Source organism: Auxenochlorella protothecoides (assembly GCF_000733215.1).
Source record: "Auxenochlorella protothecoides strain 0710 unplaced genomic scaffold scaffold122, whole genome shotgun sequence".
NCBI classification, from domain to species: domain Eukaryota; kingdom Viridiplantae; phylum Chlorophyta; class Trebouxiophyceae; order Chlorellales; family Chlorellaceae; genus Auxenochlorella; species Auxenochlorella protothecoides.
Genome location: NW_011934146.1, coordinates 259028 through 277528, shown reverse-complemented (window position 1 = coordinate 277528; position 18501 = coordinate 259028). Strand labels below are relative to the sequence as shown.

General features: G+C 65.3%; 8 protein-coding genes across 8 annotated transcripts in view; 3 read left to right on the top strand and 5 right to left on the bottom strand.

Annotated features, from left to right (window-relative positions):
- Positions 1-690: 690 nt before the first annotated feature.
- F751_1084 (GDP-mannose 3,5-epimerase 2) lies at positions 691-3159 on the top strand (the record flags this gene model as incomplete). The annotated part of the gene is made up of 6 exons (XM_011397956.1): positions 691-818; positions 1028-1103; positions 1313-1627; positions 1938-2105; positions 2346-2681; positions 3031-3159. 6 exons carry the CDS (start codon positions 691-693, stop codon positions 3157-3159), a joined length of 1152 nt encoding a protein of 383 aa, XP_011396258.1.
- Positions 2331-2885, bottom strand: F751_1085 (hypothetical protein; the record flags this gene model as incomplete). The annotated part of the gene is made up of 1 exon (XM_011397957.1): positions 2331-2885. The coding sequence occupies one exon, from the start codon at positions 2883-2885 to the stop codon at positions 2331-2333; it is 555 nt and encodes a 184-aa protein (XP_011396259.1).
- Positions 3160-3601: 442 nt separating the features above from the next.
- On the bottom strand, positions 3602-4745 carry F751_1083 (GTP-binding protein YPTC4; the record flags this gene model as incomplete). The annotated part of the gene is made up of 3 exons (XM_011397955.1): positions 3602-3880; positions 4168-4493; positions 4721-4745. The coding sequence occupies 3 exons, from the start codon at positions 4743-4745 to the stop codon at positions 3602-3604; spliced, it is 630 nt and encodes a 209-aa protein (XP_011396257.1).
- Positions 4746-5062: 317 nt separating this feature from the next.
- On the bottom strand, positions 5063-7717 carry F751_1082 (NADPH-dependent diflavin oxidoreductase 1; the record flags this gene model as incomplete). Its single annotated transcript, XM_011397954.1, has 7 exons — positions 5063-5229; positions 5392-5592; positions 5774-6154; positions 6290-6902; positions 6948-6998; positions 7117-7563; positions 7664-7717. The coding sequence occupies 7 exons, from the start codon at positions 7715-7717 to the stop codon at positions 5063-5065; spliced, it is 1914 nt and encodes a 637-aa protein (XP_011396256.1).
- Positions 7718-8470: 753 nt separating this feature from the next.
- Positions 8471-12599, top strand: F751_1081 (hypothetical protein; the record flags this gene model as incomplete). The annotated part of the gene is made up of 8 exons (XM_011397953.1): positions 8471-8516; positions 8624-8965; positions 9071-9279; positions 9429-9560; positions 10498-10588; positions 10674-10816; positions 10970-12034; positions 12258-12599. 8 exons carry the CDS (start codon positions 8471-8473, stop codon positions 12597-12599), a joined length of 2370 nt encoding a protein of 789 aa, XP_011396255.1.
- A 228-nt stretch (positions 12600-12827) lies between these two features.
- On the bottom strand, positions 12828-14380 carry F751_1080 (hypothetical protein; the record flags this gene model as incomplete). Its single annotated transcript, XM_011397952.1, has 4 exons — positions 12828-13361; positions 13525-13644; positions 13822-14097; positions 14246-14380. The coding sequence occupies 4 exons, from the start codon at positions 14378-14380 to the stop codon at positions 12828-12830; spliced, it is 1065 nt and encodes a 354-aa protein (XP_011396254.1).
- A 520-nt stretch (positions 14381-14900) lies between these two features.
- Positions 14901-16401, top strand: F751_1079 (hypothetical protein; the record flags this gene model as incomplete). Its single annotated transcript, XM_011397951.1, has 3 exons — positions 14901-15071; positions 15287-15620; positions 15833-16401. The coding sequence occupies 3 exons, from the start codon at positions 14901-14903 to the stop codon at positions 16399-16401; spliced, it is 1074 nt and encodes a 357-aa protein (XP_011396253.1).
- Positions 16402-17333: 932 nt separating this feature from the next.
- The window catches only part of F751_1078 (hypothetical protein), a gene marked incomplete at both ends in the record, with an annotated part of 2092 nt that continues 924 nt past the window's right edge, over positions 17334-18501 (bottom strand). Inside the window, 2 exons of the mRNA XM_011397950.1 lie at positions 17334-17567; positions 18086-18323. Of these exons, the coding sequence (XP_011396252.1) occupies positions 17334-17567; positions 18086-18323 (472 nt within the window). The remainder of the gene's footprint in view (positions 17568-18085; positions 18324-18501) is intronic.

The window sequence follows — 18501 nt, the reverse complement described above, 5'->3', positions numbered from 1 at the left end:
GCGCGCGAGGGCGGCGCGGCGCCCGCCACGCCGGCGGCCGACGACCGGGACCCGGCCGCCAGGACCGCAGAGGAGGAGGCGGAGGCGGCCATGGTGAGCACTATGATGACGCGGAAGACGCGGAAGCTGTACGCCAGCCTGCAGAGGAGTGCGGCGGCCAAGCGGGCGCGGGTGGAGGGCCTGCAGCAGAGGGCAAAGCAGGCCTGACTGGGCCCTGGAGAGGGTTGTGGGTTTGTTGGTTGAGCCTATTTGTAAAAACCCTTTCAAGCCATCACGTAACGCCTGGAGAAGTTGCTATTGGCAAATGTATGGGAGGGTAGGGGACAGGCAAGGCCAGGGAGGGGGCAGCGCATTGTCAAGAGCATTGGCGTTCTAACACAGCTTGCATAAAGCAGCCATGGCATCTTCGTCCACCAGGGATCTGGGCCTACTCATAGCAGAGCCACACTGCAATTTTGCACCCGCTGGTGGGCCCGGGCTCTCCCGACCCCCCAGTAATAATCCCGCTTTCCATCAGGACCGCTGGCGATGCTTCCGCACATCCACAAACAAAAGTCCCCAACAACCAATCATCGTGGCATGCGGAGCGAAGTTTATTTGTGTACATTCTTGACACAGGAGACAGTATATAGAACCAAGCGGATTCCAAGGCTCCTCTCCTGAACCCAGGGACTGCCTCCCTGCATCACCATGGCAAACCAGACCATTGCCGATGTGTACCAGAAGAGCAGTGGGCTCGCCAAGTACCCTTTTGAGCCGTACTGGCCGTCAAAGAAGCTGCGAATCTGTGTGACAGGGGCTGGAGGCTTCATTGCGAGGTGCGCTGTGAGCACGCCGGCGTTGCCCAATGGACCGGTGTCGACAGGGGTGCCGAAACTGCGGAGTGCGCTTGTATGGCCCAATCATGCCCACACCATGCCATGCGTGATGGGTTTAGGTGGCCATGCCGGCCTCCTGCATAATGCTGCCTTGGCATGGCTGTGAACTGACCACCAGCGCCTTTCGACTTGGAACCCCATCCCTGCAGCCACCTGGCCGCTCGTCTGAAGTCGGAGGGCCACTACATCATTGCATGTGACTGGAAGCGCAACGAGCACATGCAGGTGGGATCATGGTGCTGTGCGCCTCTTTGTGTGGATCAGTGTGTGCAGATCCTGTGCATGCTAGGCTGCACATAGGTGCCCAGTGGAGGTGATTGGGAAACCCAGGACTGTACCCAGTCATCACATGTTGAAGATCTGAGTGAAGGCATGGACTCACCACAGGACGACCAGCGCAACCGAGCAACCCCTCCGTGCAACGTATTCCACAGGAAGAGCTTTTCTGCGACGAGTTCCACCTGGTGGACCTGAGGGAGTTCTCGGCCTGCGCCCGTGTGGTGAAGGGCGCTGACCATGTCTTCAACCTGGCCGCCGACATGGGGGGCATGGGCTTCATCCAGAGCAATCACTCCGTCATCTTTTATAACAACACCATGATCTCCTTCAACATGCTGGAGGCTGCGAGGCAGGAGGGCATCCAGCGCTACTTCTACGCCTCCTCTGCCTGCATCTACCCGGAGAACCGGCAGCTGGAGACTGAGATCGAGGGCGGGGGTCTGAAGGAGGACACTGCCTGGCCGGCACAGGTGTGGTGGGTTTGTCTCGGGGTTGTTTGGGGTGGGAGGACTGAAACAGCATGCAGCCATGGAAGTGGCTGGAACCCTCACCGGGCAGGGTTGGGGATGGAAGTGTTGCGTCGGACAAGGTGTTGAGAGGCAAGGCCCTGAGGGTTGCTGTGGCAGCTCCAGGCTTCGCAGAGACTGCATGCTGCCAGGGGCCCATTCCGTGTCAAGAAGGGGCACCCCTGGCTGCTGTGGTTGGTACGGTTGTCAAAGCACGCGACGGTGTCCACCCTGCACCTCAACCGTCCACATGCCTGGCTCGACCCACCCACAGCCGCAAGATGCTTACGGCCTGGAGAAGCTGGCATCCGAGGAGCTGGCCATCCACTATGGCAAGGACTTTGGCATGGAGACGCGCATTGCCCGCTTCCACAACATCTACGGTCCCCTGGGCACGTGGAAGGGTGGGCGCGAGAAGGCGCCCGCCGCCTTCTGCAGAAAGGTGTGTCGGTCAGAGGGCCTGGAGACGGCGGGTCGGTCGCGCGGTGCACTGGCTGGGTCCCAAGCTCCTTTGCACGCCCACAGGCTCGGCCAAATCCACTGCACGTCTCCTATGCCTCGCTGCCTCGCCTTCAGTGGCATGCGCCAGCGAGACTGGGTATCCCCTTCCTGCTGCGGCAACGTCCACGCCCTCCTCCCCAACCCCCTTCTCTTCTCGACATACTCCTCACTTCCCACCCAGGTGCTGACGTCCAAGGACGAGCTGGAGATGTGGGGCGACGGCCTGCAGACCCGGTCCTTCACTTTCATCGACGACTGCGTGGAGGGCATCCTGCGCATCACCAAGTCGGACTTCACGGGCCCGCTGAATCTGGGGAGCGACGAGATGGTCAGCATGAATGGCATGATGGAGATGGTGCTGGGGTTCAATGGCAAGAGCACCCCCATCCGCCACATCCCTGGGCCGGAGGGCGTGCGCGGCCGCAACTCGGACAACCAGCTCATCCGCGAGCAGCTGGGCTGGGCACCCAGCATCACCCTCAGGGACGGCCTGCGCATCACCTATGACTGGATCAAGGTGGGGGCTTGGGAGATGAGGAGGGTCGGGACGGAGGACAAAGGTTGCAAGAGGGCGGGGATGGGTAGCGCGGGAATGGGGAGGGAAGTGGATGTCTGGGGTTTGTATACATGTGTGTTGGGCGGCTTGACCTTGGAATGACTGTTGATTATAAGGCTCCTGGAACAGTAGCGTGAGGACATCACTGGCATCGACCGAATACATCTTGCAGCGGACGCACGTTGAATCTCAGAGCAGACCTTTGCGCACCTCTCTGCACCTGGCAATTGCCAGCCTCCTCACCGTGCATTCCCTGCTTACCACCTACTCACCACTCGCCCTGCCCCCTACCGCCCCCTCTCTGCTCCAGGGTGAGCTGGAGCGCGAGGGGAAGACGGAGGGGGCCGACCTTTCCTCCTACTCCAAATCGACCATCGTGGCCACCACCGCACCCAAGGCGCTGGGCACGCTGCGCGGCGCTGACGGGGCAGAGGACTAGGCGCGAGTGCCAGACCGTTGCTGGGCTGGGTCCTGGCCCCACTACGAACCACGCCTCTGCCTGACTGCACTTCCTTGCCTCTCGGCCTCGCACACTGATTCTTTCCTCCGCACCCATGCAAGCCCATCGAGGGCGGCACACACTTTGCTCCTCCACCTGCAGATCCCCGCCGCTTGTGCTGTCCACCCCCTTCGGTAGCCCCACACTACTCAGCTCCCCTGTGTCAAGCCCAGGGACAATTGTCCTGCCACCTCCCTCCCCATCGATCAGCGGGCTGCTGGGTGGTGACCACACAGACGTGCTTCGCAAGGGCATTGCAGAGGAAGGGGAAGGAGCAGGGCATGGACGGAATCAAGGACATATCACAGCTACATAGGATGGTACAGGGGGGGGTATGGGCGGTCGAGGGCAGGTTGCGGAGGGGCTTGACCACTGGGCCCGCTCAGCAGCAGCCGCCCGACCTGGGCGCCACCGCTGCGTCCCCGGGACGCACAATCCCTGTCGCGCCAGCGTTGCCGCCCGCGCCGTACCCGACCTTGATGCCGTAGCTCTCGTTGGAGACGTCCAGCACGCCTGAGGCGATCTTGTCGTGAATGGCGCGCGCGGTGCCGATGAAGGCCTCTTCCACGTTCAGCGCGGTCTTGGCGCTGGTCTCCAGGAACACCAGGCCGTGCTCCTTGGCAAACTGCTCACCCTCCTCCGTGCTCACGGCACGCCGGTGCTGGGGGTGAGGTGGAAAGGAAGGAATACCGTGGGGGGCTTGGCAGGCGGAAGGCACTTGCGGGTGACATGCCAGAGGCTCCAACATACAGCAAGAAGACCACTGCACGTGCTCTGCCACTGTTCCAGAGCATTAAATGGCGTTCATCACAGCCAAAAACCTGGTTCAAACTCCTTCTCAGGGCGACCAATCGAGAAGAAAAGGGCCCCTGCATGCGCATGTCAGATCCCGCAACCCACGACTCGGCCCCATCCAAGCCCACCTCCCCACCAGCCACCCCCGCTCACCGACAGGTCGGCCTTGTTCCCAATCAGCATGATGGTCATGTTGGGGTTGGCATGCTGCCGCGCGTCCTCCAGCCACGAGGCCAGGTGGTCAAACGTCTCCCGCCTGGTGATGTCATACACCAGGAGGGCCCCCGCGGCGCCCCGGTAGTAGGACCGGGTGATGGAGCGGAAAGACTCCTGGCCCGCCGTATCCCAGATTTGCAGCTTGATCTGCTTGCCGTCGATGTTGATCATGCGGGCTCCGAACTCCACGCCGATGGTGAGGTCGTGCACAGGCTGGAAGCGCTTGTCGGTGAACTGCAGCAGCAAACATGACTTTCCCACACCTGCGAGGGTTAAACATTGAGATGCATGGTCGCAGCGGTGTCGAGCAGGCTGCACGTGGTGTTGGGAGGGCGACTAGCGGTAGCCCAGGAACCTTCCGCCCCTGAGGGAGCCTCGCCTGTGTCGCCGATGATAATATCTGCATGGGTGTATGTAAAGGACGCTTGAGTAGGAGTATCATGTGCTTACATACACTGCAGAGCCACCCTGCCACCCCACACATGCCCACATTTAAAGAGGTAGCTGTAAGACATGGCGTCCACGCGTCCGCGCGGACAGGCGAGCAGAGTCTCCTGACCGTGATTTGCAACGCTTCCGGCTAGATTATCCTATCGAGTTGTTGGTTTGCAGGCCCGTGGGAGCGATTTGGACTCGCACTCTGTCCCTGAAGCCGAGCGAGGGGTGACGTGGCAAAAGTGTCGCGCTCCCAAGAGGGGAAACAGGTGCTCCACAGCAGCACTCAGCGGCTAAGATTCACTGATCCATGCTCTGACTGGGAGTTCAAGCGTAAACCATGCAGTGTGTTTCTTCCAACATGCAGCAATACTCCAAGAGAATAGTCTGGGTCCATTCAGCTCCAGGCTTCCACCTGGTATCGGCCCGTGGCCTGCCACCTCTGCAGCACCCTGGAGGCCTCTTCAGGAGGCAGGCCCCCCCGCTCCACCAGCACGTCTTCCAGGGCTGACGCGACGTCTGCCGGCATCTTGTCTGCGGATCCCGCGACATGCACCGACGCACCTGGACGTCAGTGGTGGGCGGATCGAGGTAAGGGTGAGTGCGGGAATTTCATGCGGTGAGCGGATGCCATGAAGCGTCCTGCACTTGGCTGAAGGATGCCCTCAGCACAAAGGCACCTGGGCATGGCGAGAAGCCTTTAAGAACACCCCGCTTTTCACCCACCTCTGTCCAGGGCCTCCCACACGGCGGCGGCCGCCTCCCTGATGCGGTCCTGGACGTAGATTTTGTGGTCTTGGTCGCGGGACGCCGCAAGGGAGTAGAGGGACAGGATGTTACCGACCCGCAGCCGGCCCCACTCCTCGGCATACAGGCAGTCCTTGTCCACGTTGCGGCAGCCGAAGAAGAGCAGGCTGGGCGCCACTCCTGCTTTCCCAAGGGGTGGGGGGGTTGAGATGATGACCAGGGCTCCCGACTCCCAGCCCGAGCCCCAGACCCGTCCAGGCACTTGAGAGAACATGTGGCGGGCGGGCCGGGGCCACACCCAGAGCACCTGCTCCCCGCCCTCCACCATTCGACAGCCGGAAAGCACACGACCCACGTGCACCGGGGACGCCGTGCCGCCTCTGGGCCTCGCGGTGCTGCAAGAAAGCGCGCATGGGCGCGACCCCCGTGCCCGGCCCGACGAGGACCAGGGGGGTGGCCGGGTCTGGGGGCAGGCGCAGCGCGCCGCGCTGCGTCCAGGCCGGCAGCTCGTCCCCCGGCCGCAGCCCGGCCAGCCAGGCGCTGCAGAGACCGCGCCGCCGGCGCTTGAAGGGCGTCACCCAGCCGACCACCGCCAGGGTCAGGTGCGCCGCGCCCGGGTGCGCCAGGGGGGAGGAAGCGATGGAGAAGGCGCGGGGCGCCAGGCGCGGCACGGCGGTGAGCAGCCAGCCCAGGTCCGGCCGGGCGGAGGGGAAGTCCTGGAGCACCTCCAGCACCGTGCGCCCTGTGAGTCGGAGGTGAGGTGCCGTGGCGCTCGCTGAGAGCGTTGGGTGTCGCAGGGGCCTGTGACTCATTGGACCCCATGCCTGACGACTTAACCGCACACCACCCACTCCTCAACTAACCCCCCCCCTCCAACCGCGCTCGCCTTCCAGCTGGTTGTAGGTGGCCAGGTCTTCCAGCCCCTCCGCGGAGCAGAGGTACTCCAGGCGCTCCCGCTCGAGCCCCGACCCCGCCGCGTCGCGCAGGACCTCGAAGAATGTGCGGCGCGGCGACGCGGCGGCGACGTCGAGCGTGCCGGCCACGAGGTCGCCGAGGCGCAGGTGGCGCGGCGTGGGCCCGGCGGTTTCCGGCCCCGGCGCCAGGCGCCGCACCTCCACCGCCGTGCCAGGCGCAAGGCCGGCGCCGCAGCGCTCGATGAAGGCCACGACCGCTGCCGGGTCCTGGCGCGGCAGCACGCTCAGCACGTCGCCCGGCTCGTACTCCGCGCCCGGAACCTCCAACTCCAAGTGGCGCACATCCTGCCAGTGGTCTGGCGCGGTCAGCCGCCTGGTGGCCGCCACACGGGCAGTCAGCGGCCGGGCAGGAGAGTCGTGGGCGTGGGGAGGGGTGGCACCCTGCCCAACTCCCCACATCTCCCCTGCGCCGGGCACGGAAGCCAGCGCCGCCTCGTCCTCCATCTCCGCGATCGCGACGTGCGCGGCCAGGGCGGCCGACTGCGCAGCTGCGTGGCAGCTGCCGGCCTCGGCTGCCTGCGCCGGGGCACCCTCGGGGGGCGACGGGGATGCCGCGCACACTTCCACCGTCCACTTGCACGTCGGGCGCGTGTAGCGGTCCTCTGGCGCGGCCTGGACAGCGTGGGGCGGGCGAGTGGGGGTGATGATCGTGGGTGGGATGAAGCGTCCCTGGCGCCATCTTCCAGCATTAGCCGCCTCCGCAAACCCCAAGAATCGCATCCCGCCGCACCTCTGTGAGGCCGGGGGTCAGGGGCACCTGGGCCCGCAGCCGGTGCCAGAGGTCTGTGAGCCAGGGGGCCAGCGCGGCCTCGTGCCCGCCCGCGGCACGGTCGTCCCCAAGGCCCGCCGGTCCCAGCATGAGCGCGCCCAGGCCCTCCAGCCGGCGGTACAGTTTTTTGGCCACCACGTTGTAATGCGTGTACCCGCTGTCACCCAGCCCGAACACGGCGGCGGCCTGCCCGGCTAGCAGGTTGGGGGGAAGGGAGCGGCGGAGCAGGGCCCGCCACAGAGCGCGCAGCGTGGGCGGGGCCTCACCCTGGCCGGTGGTGGAGGCCACCCACACGACAGCGCGCCAGGAGGGGAGGGTGTCCAGGGCCCTGAGGAAGGCGTGCGCCGACATGACGGTGGGGGTGTAGTGGCGGCGCAGGGCCTCCCGGGCGACACGCTCGGCGACATCCTGGAGTAGGGTTTAGGGAGGGAGGGGGGTGGGAAAAAACATACGGTGATGCCAGATCACGCCGAGCTTGCGCCCAAATGCAGGATATATGGCTGCGCACCTCTGCGTTCCCCGTCACAGTGGCGTATATTATGAGTAAGGGTACAGAGGCCATCGCTAGAGGTCAGATCAGGCGCCACCTCTCTGATCAGGCGAGCCAGTCACCCGTCACACCCTGCGCCAGTCTCCTGCACACTCAATCTCTGAGACGAGCACTTTGCAAACCACATCATGGTACCAATAAAACATGAAACCCTCCAATGGGGCTGTCAGGAGCCGAGAATCGCCACGCTGCATCCCGGCATATGCACTGCGCGTGCTTCGGGCGCCGGCGCCTCGAGCTGGAGGGTGATCTGTCGAAGAAACGCAACGGCCAGCGAAGTTAATGCCCAAGCATACAATTCGCATGATGTGAAAAGATGCGGCATGAAAGAGTGCGACATTTGAAATGTCTTGCACTTGATCCGCTCTGAAAGTACCGGGCAGGGGTGCGACTCCCCCTGCTCGGGACCTCCCGGCACCGCTAGCATGACAGCAGCGGACGAGTTCGTGTCATACACCCGGCAGCTGGGATCCCCATTCGTGTCTCCTGCCGACCGCAGTGTCGCTGATGAGTGGCTTCGAAGGTTCAGGGCCAGCCCCGGGGCCTGGAGTGTCACGCTGGCCCTGCTCTCCCAGCCCCATGCCGGCCTGGCGGTGCAGCTGCAGGCCTGCCAGGCACTGACATGGAAGTGCAGGAGGCAGCTTGAGGAGCGTGGGGGGAGAGTGGGGGGTGGTGGTGCGGGGCGTGGTGGCCGCCCTGGCCCAGCTCAGTGCCCTGCCTCGATCCAGCCCCGTGTCCCTGGCATGCTGTGTCACGCTGGCCGCCATGGCACTGCGAGTCCGAGACTGGGAGGAGCCGCTGGCCCTGCTGGGTGCGTCGCGTTGCGCATGCAGCCTTGGATCAAGTGGGTGTGTTGCATAGGTCAAGCGATTCTTGCATCCATCCCATCGCCGCCCTGCCGTCCTCCCCTGTGCCCAGGTCATCACCTCTCCACGGCGCAGCTCCTGCACCTCTTCACGGTCCTGCCGCAAGAGTGTGAGGACGCCGAGAGGGAGACTGGTGTCGATCAGCTCGCCGACATCCACCCTGCGCGCGCCCGCCTGCGCGCCTGGGTGCCGGCTGTCCTCCCCTGGCTCAGGAGCGTGCACGGCAAGGAGTCGCGTCCTGGGTCTGCCATCGAGGCTTCCATCCTAGCGGCCTTCTCTGCATGGGTGGCCTGGGGCTGCCTGGAGGAGCTCGAGGTGGGTCAGGCCGACTACTTCATCGCCGCCGCCTGCGCCTGCCTAGAGCCGTCCGGCAACCCATCCCGGGCCCAGCAAGGTATGCAAGTGGAGGGGCTTGTGGTCGTGAACATGTGAATCGCTCTTCTTCCTTGCTGTGTGAATACTGAATGGGCTGACACGCATCCACTGTAACAAACCGTAGGCGTTGACGTGCTGGCGGAGGTGATCGAGCGCGCTTCGCCCAAGCAGTCGGCCACCCTGGAACGACTGGCCCTGCAGTTTGCGAGCACGGCAGCGGGGGGACCACAGGGCTCCACCGCCGTCGCCTCGTTGCTGGGGCTGTACTGCGCGGACTCCAGGAATCAGGGCGTAGTGGCCGGGCGAGGGAAGACTGGGGCAGCCTTACGTGAGGTGGGGGATGCGGGATTGGGCTGGGCACAGGGCTCGGTGACTAATTGCAGGACATGAGCACTTCGACGCCATGTGCGCTGACCCACTGGTCCCTCTTCCGACCTTCTGCTCGGCCATGCCACCGTCCCAGCTCTCCACAAACCTCGCAGGCATTGCTGAGTTTCCTGGTCTCCAGCAGGGCACCGGACACTGGGACTGCTGCCGATCGTCTGGACTGTGCCCTGGCTGCATCCATCATGGCAGCTCTGGAGAATGTGCTGAGGGACAGCACCGCCTTTGGGGTGGGAGACAAAGGTCTCAGGATGCCCCAGAACACTGTGCCAGAGTGAGCCGGTGGGGTTGCGATGTGTTGAGGCGATGAGTGCTGACTAGGCCATACTTCATACCGTGTGACCAGAACCTGAGATGGTGTGCTCGGGGAGGTACACACGGAAAGGTCTCCTTGTCAGCCTTCCTGCGCCTCTTTCTCCGTCGTCATGATGGAGTGCCAAACACTTGTGCCGCCTCCACTCGTTCACTGCCAGGAGAATGTCACCCACGGAGCTAAAGGACTTTGCAGCGACAGTCCTGAAGACCTTGCTCAGGTTGGTCAGACCGCTGGGAATTGCGGTAGACAGCAGCCGGTCAGGCGACCTTGGTGAGGTCAGCGACGACTTCCCTGGAGGGACGCCGCAGGATGCGAGAGACTATGCACAGGTCAGCTGCATGGTGCCTGGGAGAGGTGGATTGGCTATGAAGGAAAAAGAAGTGCACTTTGCTGGCTGTCTGAGGCATGCCTGTGCTGTGGGCGTGTTGTGATAGTCCTGCTGCATCGAAGCATGTGAGATGTTTAGATGAGAGCCTCAGCAGGCATCAAAGTACGAGCACCAGGCTGTGAGAGGCTGCATCCGCTTCATAGCCTTGTACATCCACCCACCTGGTCTTGCAGACATTGATTGAGGCCTGTGTGAGGACGCTGGGGCTGGCAAACTCCCTCCAGCTTCTTGTACATGAGGTGCGTGCGGCCGCCCAGACCTCACCGCCAGACCACCTGGTGACCCTCGATGTGAGTTGATCGATGGGCAGAGGGGGGAAGGGTGTGAGATGCAGGCACATACACTATCAGGACCCAAATCTCAATCCTGGGGTGCCTATGTGTGGTTCTACATGCACAGCCAGTGCCTTTTCTCTTTCACCAACCCCCCCCCCCATCCCTCATGATTGCCATCATATGCACAGAGTGCCCTTTTCCTGCTGTCTTGCGCGTACCTCGACACGGAGGCGGAGGACATGGTGACTGACTGGCAGCAGGCGCCCTCCTCTGTACCAGGTAGGTGAGGAGTGGCCACAGTGGTGTGCTGACCGCCACAGCATTCACACGTTCAGCACAGCGGTCATCGCCTGTTGTCCCGCAGACCTCGCCGCCCTCCTCGGCGGTGTCCCCAGCCTGGGCCCGGGGTCCCCAGGGCCGACCCAGCTCCACCTCGACTCCCTGGCTTGCTTCAGCGCCCTCGCGCCAGGCCTCGTGCCCGCCCTGGCCGCCCGGCCGGAGCGCGATGTGCGCGTGTCGCGGGGGCGTGGATGCTCTGGGCATGGGCGCCGGGGGTGCTGGCGGTGTGCTTGGCGGGTGCGTCGTCTCGCGTCATGCATCGTGGACCCTCTGGTGCATCTGATGCGCCACTCTCCAGAGCATCCTCATCTCTCTCCACAGGCACTCCTGGGGCGGGCGCTGGACCTTTCGCTCGGCTGCCTGCGTGCCGCGGGCGGGGCGGAGCCCGGAGGCCCAGCCCCGGCGCGACGAGCCGCGCTGCTCGAGCGCTCCCCCGGCACGCTGTGCACGCTGTGCCTCGCCGCGCAGCGTGCGGGCGCGCCCCCCACCCAGGCACTCGTCCCTGCGCTGGAAAGCGCGATCGCGTTCCTGGCTCAGGCCGGTCCGGCGAGCGTCGGCGCCCCCGACGCGTGCCGCCAGCTGGCAGTGGCGGCCACCCACATCTGTGCCGGCCTCCCTGCAGCCTCCCTGGGTGCCCCGGCCATGGCCCTGGTCACTGCCTGCGGGCCAGGGGGAGGTCTCCCCCCTGCCGCCGCGCTGGCCAGCACCCTGGCGCTGCTGGAGGCGTTCGAGTGCCGCGGCGCGGGCGACCCCGCGACCAGCGCTCCAGCGCGAGCGTCTTCGAGCCAGGCCCTGGCAGGGTGGCGGGCCCTGGCACGGGACGCGGGCGCATCACTCCCACGCGCTGAGCTGGCGGACCGCCTCTCGCGCTGCCTGGCCAGCTGCCTGGCCCTGGCGCCGGACCTGGCCCGACCGGAGTTGCCCGGTCTGCTGGAGTGGTGCGTCGGCTGCATGGCGCGGCCGGGGGAGGAAAGCACGCACGTGCTGCTGTGCAGGGCGCTGGAGACGTGGGGCGCCGATGTCACCGCCCGGCCCCTGTTGCTGAGAGCGGTGCTTGATGTGCTGGGCCGTGGAGTGGCAGGCTCGGACGCCGCCACCGTCGCGGCGCGGCAGACCACGCTCCTGTGTGCGCTGCGCACGCTGCGGAGTGACCGTGTCGCTCAGGCGGAGCTCGCGCCGCGCGCCGCGGAAGCAGCAACCGCCGGCATGAGCAGTCAGAACCCCACCCTGGCCCGGAACGCGCTCAAACTCCTGGCCGAGCTCCTGCTCCCACTGGGCATTGAAGGCAGCAGTGCGCCGGGCCTGCTCCGCAGCCTGGCGCCCACGGTCGTCTGCGCGCTCTTCGTCGCGTTTGCCTCGCCCGTCTTGGCGTGGCCGCTCCCGCAGGTGCCTGGGGGGTATGTTCTGGAGGGAGACAAAGAGTGTGGAGCAGGAAGGAGAGCCATTCTGGTATGGACTACCACTATCCTGACCCTGCTAAGGGCATCTTCCCTGTCGTCCCGTGAGTCTCCAACCATCTCGTGCCCACCCTTTCTCTCGCACGGACCCCCTTCCCTGACCCACCTCCCTAAACAAACACCCCTCAACACCCGCCCAACGCACGACACAGCTGGCAAAGCTCACGGGCGACGTCGGGCTGCTGGCGGCGCTGTGCGCGCTGGAAGAGGGGCTGCAGGGAGACGTGGTCGAGCGCGCAACCGGCCTCCTGGCCGGCTGGAGCGCGCAGGCGGGGCGCCGATTGCTCGACCCCGGCACGCTGGGCGAGCGAGAGGCCGGCGCGCTGCAGGCCGCCTGGGAGTGGGGCCCAGCGGTGAGCGTGGGCCTCTGTCGCGGCGTGGCCATGCTGGGCCTGGCGGCGCCTCGAGCCACGAGCCTGGCGCAGGCAACACGCGACCTCCAGCTCACCGTCGCCGCCGTGGCGGGGGCAATGCGTGCTGCGATCGCGGCGTGACAGGGACGGGCAACCTAGATCGGTGCAGCGCTGCATGGTGGAACGGCTGCCATACACTCTACGCATGCCTCTGTGACTGATGTGGGTGTACAGTTTTGACCATGAACATTGAATCCTGCCACGGGTGCAGAGTGAGAGCTCATGCAATACTTGCAAACGGTTTCTGCAACCAAAAATGCGCAAGCATCACACAGGCCCTCCAGCCCGCTGACGCCGCCACGAACACCATCAGGCCTGCTGCCAGAGACCCGCCAGGTCGGCGTCCTCCCTGGCCGTGGCTTCAGCCACCGCGCCCGAAGCTATCAGAGCCCCCAGCAGCTGCCGCGCCTCCTCCGCCCGCCCCTGCCGCGCCAGGCAGCACGCCAGGTTGTACCGCACGTCCGCCCGCTCCCGCCACCCCCCGAGGCGCTCCGGCCTCGCCAGCGCGGCGCCGTAGTCCGCCTCGGCCCCACGCAGCGCTTCTTGGCCGGCAGCCTCGTCCCCGCCCGCCGTCAGGGCACGCGCCAGCGCCATGCGCGCGTCGCCCGCGCCGGCCCGCGCCTCGGCGTGCCGCGCGTCGACGCGCAGCGCCGCGCCATACCCATCCTCCAGTGCGGAGCACAGCGCGCGCAGCGTGGCAGGGCCGTCGGCGTCCGCCTCCGCCGCCGCCACGAAGGCGTCGCCCAGCGCGCACAGCGGGGCGGGGTCGGCGCGGTCGAAGCTCGCGCTCTCCCTCAGGCGCTGCACCGCCTCCTCCAGCGTGGCCAGTTTTGTTGCAGAGTCCTGCTGGTATGTGGAAGGTTGGAGAATGTGCACGGGGGGATCCGACGTGTGTGGGATGCCTGGTACAGGATGCTCAAGCTCTTGTGCGCCCTGGCACAGACTGGCATCCTGGCACACCCGCGCGCACCTCACACGCACCATTCACACCCCCATCAGCGCCCACCTGCATCAGCCCCGCCAGGGCCACAAGCCCCGTGCCCCAGTTGGCCAGCAGGCCCGGCAAGTCGTCACCGTTGTCGGTGGAGGACAGCTGGCAGGCGGTGGCGTACGCGGCGCGCGCGCGCTCAGCGCACGCTTCCGCCGCCGCCCCGTCGCCGTCGCCGGCAGCCGCCACCGCCGTTGCCACCTCCGCGTCGGCCAGGTTGCCCCAGGTAAGGGCGTCCGGCTCGCTGGAAAGCGCGGCGCGGTACAGGTGCAGCGCCTGGGCGAGGAGCTGGCGGGGTCCCTCCTGCCCCTCCACGGCAGCCTCCGCCCAGCTGGCCAGGGTGTTGGCGCAGTTGACCGCCACGTCGGCGCGGGGCGCGGCCGAGGTGGAAGGCGCGGTGCAGGGAGTCGCAGCGGCCGAGGTGGACGGCTGGTCGCAGGGGACTGCGGCGCCGTAGGCGTGGACAGCACGGCGGAACAGGGCGCATGCCCTGGTCTGCGCCTCGGCCTCCACCTCGCAAGTCAGCACGTCGTCAGGAAGGGCGGAAGCGGCCGAGAGTGTGGTCTCGCCCCAGTTCTGCAGGCATTCGCCCTGGGTCGGTTACATGCATGGTGTTGGGCATCAGGTTTAGCAGAAAGGGCAATTATAGTGAGCAGTCATTGCGCCAGCACCAAACCCTGACAGACGCCTTTTGCGGAACGAAATGGCATGACTACATCCTCCGACTCCTCTGCCCCACCAGATTTATGCTGGCTTCTATGGCAGCAAGATTGGGCGGGTGGGGAGCCAGCTTGAGGGCTGCCTCAAACTGGCCCTGCGACATGGAGGAGGAGGGAAGGGCGGGTTTAATAATGCAGACCTTGAATCCGATCATTGGGATACGAGAATGAATCGCCATACCACAGTGCCATGCTCAGCGAGGGACCATCCCGACCATGCTGGTCTCTCCTGGGTCTCACCACTGCCTTCTCATATACCGGCAATGCCTCCAGGCCGCGCTTCCTCTCCGCTCGCTGTTGTGATACTTCGGCCGCTACGGTATATAATTGGGTATTAGGAAGTATGAGGGTCCACCCACCCAACCTGAGGCCCCTTGAAGAAATGTTGCCTGCACCTGCTGCGCACACGCACCTGCAACAGCAGCCAGGAAGGGGTCAGCCGTGGGCCCAATCTTGGATCTCCCCATGTTCTGAATATAACAAAACAATGATTTGTTTGCGATGTGCTGCCTTGGGATCGTCGGGAGGCCGCTTCTCCGTCTTCAGAAACCCCAGCCAGGCGCCAGCGCCCGGGAGATCAAAACAATCCACGTGGTGGACGGACCCCGCGTCCCTTGACATGTCTCCGACAGAGCTGCAGCATGCTGAAAAACACGATATTCAACAGGATCGGGAATGGCTAGGAGGACGGAGGGGGAGGAGGCGGAGAGCTCACGGCTGCTGGCTGCTGACTGGGGCTCGGACCCTCACACCGCGGCGTTCGGGCCCGGATCTGCCCAGGATGGCAGGGATCCCTCCCACAAGACCTCACCTCCGCTCTGGACATGGTTACTCCTCATTGCCTCGGTGAGTTTCGTGCTGTGGTCGTGATGACGTCATTGTGCCGCGGGGCTGGCCTGAAACCCTAATCTGCCTCGGAAGGTGGGGAGGATGCTCGAAACACATGACCATGAGCCTAGGCCGCCCGGCACGCCCTCTCACGCCACACACATGCCCGTGTGCCTCCCACCCATATGTTCAACTGACAATCCCCCCCCCCCTCCCCCGAAAAAAACGCCCAGGTGCTGGCCTTCTCCTCCTCGGGCATTGTCTTCAGCATGATGCCCGAGGTGCCGGCCATGACCCTGGCGGCCTGGCGTCTGCAGATGACCACCGCTATCATGATCCCCGCGGCTGTGTTCGAGGTAGTGGCCCAGATGGACACCAACACGCGCTGGCGCCTGGCGCGGGCCGTCTGGACGCTGCTGCTCAATGGCTCGCTCCTGGCGCTGCACTTTGGGCTGTGGGTGCTGTCGCTGAAGACCACCTCACTCCCGCACGCCATGCTCTTCGTCTGCATGGCGCCGGTCATTGTGGCGCTGAGCATGTGGATCATGCGCCAGCCCATCTCCTGGGGTAAGGGGAATTTAGGGTTGCTGGGTAGGTCGCGCAGGGGGACGAGTGGTGATTCGACTTGCTGCTGCGTTGTGCATCACATTAAGAGTATGTCCAACAGCCTGCTCAACCCGAGGCTCCAACCTCCAAATCGTGCTTGCCCACCCGCTCCTGCCCGAATGCTCGGCAGTGCTGACTAACCCACCAGCACCTCCCTCCCAAACTCTCGGCAGGTGAGCTGGGCGGGACGGCGCTGGGGACGGCGGGCGCCGCGTTGCTCGCGCTTTCCTCAGCCCACGGCGGCGCTGCGGGGCCTGGCGCCGCCTCCTGGCGCGGCGATCTGGCGGCCCTCGCCGCCGCCGCGCTGTTCGTGGCCTACCTGAGCATCGGCCGCCGCCTACGCGCCTGGATGCCCATCTTTACCTACTCCACTCTAGTGACGGGGGCGGGCGCGGCGGTGCTGACCCTGGCGGCGGCGTGCATCGAGGGGTCCACCCCCCGCCACGACCCCCGCTCCACCCACTACGGCCTCTTCCAGTGGGCCTCCTCCGCGAGCTACTTTCCTAAAATCGCCTACCTGGCGGTGGTGCCCGGCATCCTGGGCCACACCGGCTTCAACGCCCTGGTCAAGTACATGGACCCCCTCATCCTCACCCTGGTCGGCACCATGGAGCCGCTGGTGGGCTCCTTTGTGGGCCACGCGATGGGGCTGGTGGAGCTGCCGCACCCCCTCACCTACATCGGCGGCGCGGTGGTCCTGGCCTCCACCGTGATCGTCTCCGTCGCGGGCCACCACCGGTAAGAAGGGGTGCTGGGAGGAGGGGGGGGGGTGTTTGTGTGCAGGAAGGGAGAGGGTGAGGAGGTGTGAGGTATGTTGAGCATTGCGAGGGTATACAGGAGAGGATCAGGCTCATGTGATCCCTGCAGAACCATGCAGAACGACTTTGAATAGTTTCCAGCATGCATTCACACCGAATTTCCCTTGGCCCCTGCAGTCAAAAGGCAGAGCAGAAGGAGTCTGAGAGGCTCATCAGGTCCAAATCGCATCGTGAGCAAGGGGCCACTCTGGCTTGGGTTGAGTGGATGAATGGACTGAGGGGGTATCATGCTGCTGGTGTCGTAAAGCGCTGGCCGCAGGCCTGTGCGCCTCTGCGAGGGTATGCGCCGACCCTCGCCCCGCCGTCTCAGGTTCATAAGGAAGACGAGCAATGATCAACATGTTCTTTTCTCCATGCTCTTACACAGTGACGACCGCCAGCCTCCAGTTGACCTGAGGCACGATGCCTGGTCTCTCTGGACACCAAATCTGTGCACGGGCGCAGTCACCTGAGAGGACCAGCACAGCTTTACGGGCAATTGTAACGCGGAAGAAACAGCCATCTGCCAAGGCGTCGATGCAGGCGCAGGGGGAGATCCACCCTATACCTCGGGTATCACTGCTCTTCATCCCGTCCGGGTTCTCAGCGCCCGAGAATGCATCAAACTCCCCCTCCTGTTTCTTTCTCAATGGGTTAAAACACTGGCTGCCCAAAAGCGCCCAAAGGATCCTTGCACATGCACAGCGTGCTGCTGTGCATCCCACACCACGCCTTTAGTTCTCCCTGCAGCCCAGGGGTCTGCACGCCCCCGACAGCTCCTTTTGTTACGTTTGAATGTGTACATGTCATGAGAGTTTTGCCCTGAAGTCTGCCAGCAGAGGGAGGGCAGGCAGTGGCGGTAGTCCGATGAGCACGCTCACACCTCGCCGGCGGCGCCAGGCGTCCCCTCCTTCACGAAGCCATGGGTGCGCAGGAGCCGGATCTGGGCCAGGAGGAAGACCGCGCGGCAGAGCCGGGCGTAATCGGTGCCCATCGAGGCCAGGAGGACCTCGCAGGCGGCGGAGACCGTCACCGCAGGGCCCAACACCCGGACCAGCGAGGCGGCCATGGGCTGGCGCGTCAGGGTCGCCGCCAGGGACCCAGGCGTGGCCTGTGCATGCGTGGGGGAAGGAGGAAGAACATGGGGTACAGCAGCTCAAGCGACGTGGCATGCGTCTGCTTGCACACAGTGCGGGGCAAGGAGCCTGTCGCTCCCCAGCGCCTACTGACCCCCGCTTTCCCCGCAGGGTATCGGCCTGTCACCTGCCTTCAAAGCTCACACAGGGGCCCCTGTGTCGTCTGCTCCTCGTACTCCCCCCCTTCTAAACACTCTACAACCCCCCCTTTACCCAGCCACACCTGCCTCCCTACGGCCCGTGCCAGCCTGGCGGCCTGGGCGCCCGACAGCATGGCCGCCCCGCCCACCCAGGCGGCGAGCTGGGTCAGAGCGCCGCCGGCCAGCGCCACGGGCGCCGCCGCGCGGTGCAGCGCGGAGCCGTGGTCCCGGCCGCGCCGCGCCAGGCGCCGCGCCAGCGAGGGCGGGGCGTGCGCCAGCGCGGCGGCGGCGGCGGGGCCCGGGCCGGGCACGCCGACGCGGGGCAGGTGGTGGCGCATGAGGTGAAGGAACACCTCGCTCTCCAGGTCCGGGGCAGATAGGGAGGGCGGGCAGGGGACGCGGAGCTGGCGGCGCAGGCCCAGCAGGGCCTGGTGGTAGCTGGGCAGGCCGCCGCGCAGCGTGCACAGCGCGTCGCCGGCCAGGAAGCGCAGGTGCGCGTCGATGCGCGCGATGCGGCGTCGGCGGGTGGGCGGGGGTGGGGCGTCGGCGTGGGGGCGCACCGCCAGCGTCTTCAGCACGGGGCTCAGCAGGCTGGGCGCTGTTCGATTAAAATTTATTTGGGGGAAAGGGGGAAACGGTGAAGAAGGGATGGGTGGAGGGGAGGGGGGGGCGATCGGGCGTGGAAGGGGGAGTGTGATGGAGACTGAGTAAATCATAGTGAGCGCCGCCCGGCAGAGCACCATCATTACAGGATGGAATCGCCCATCGG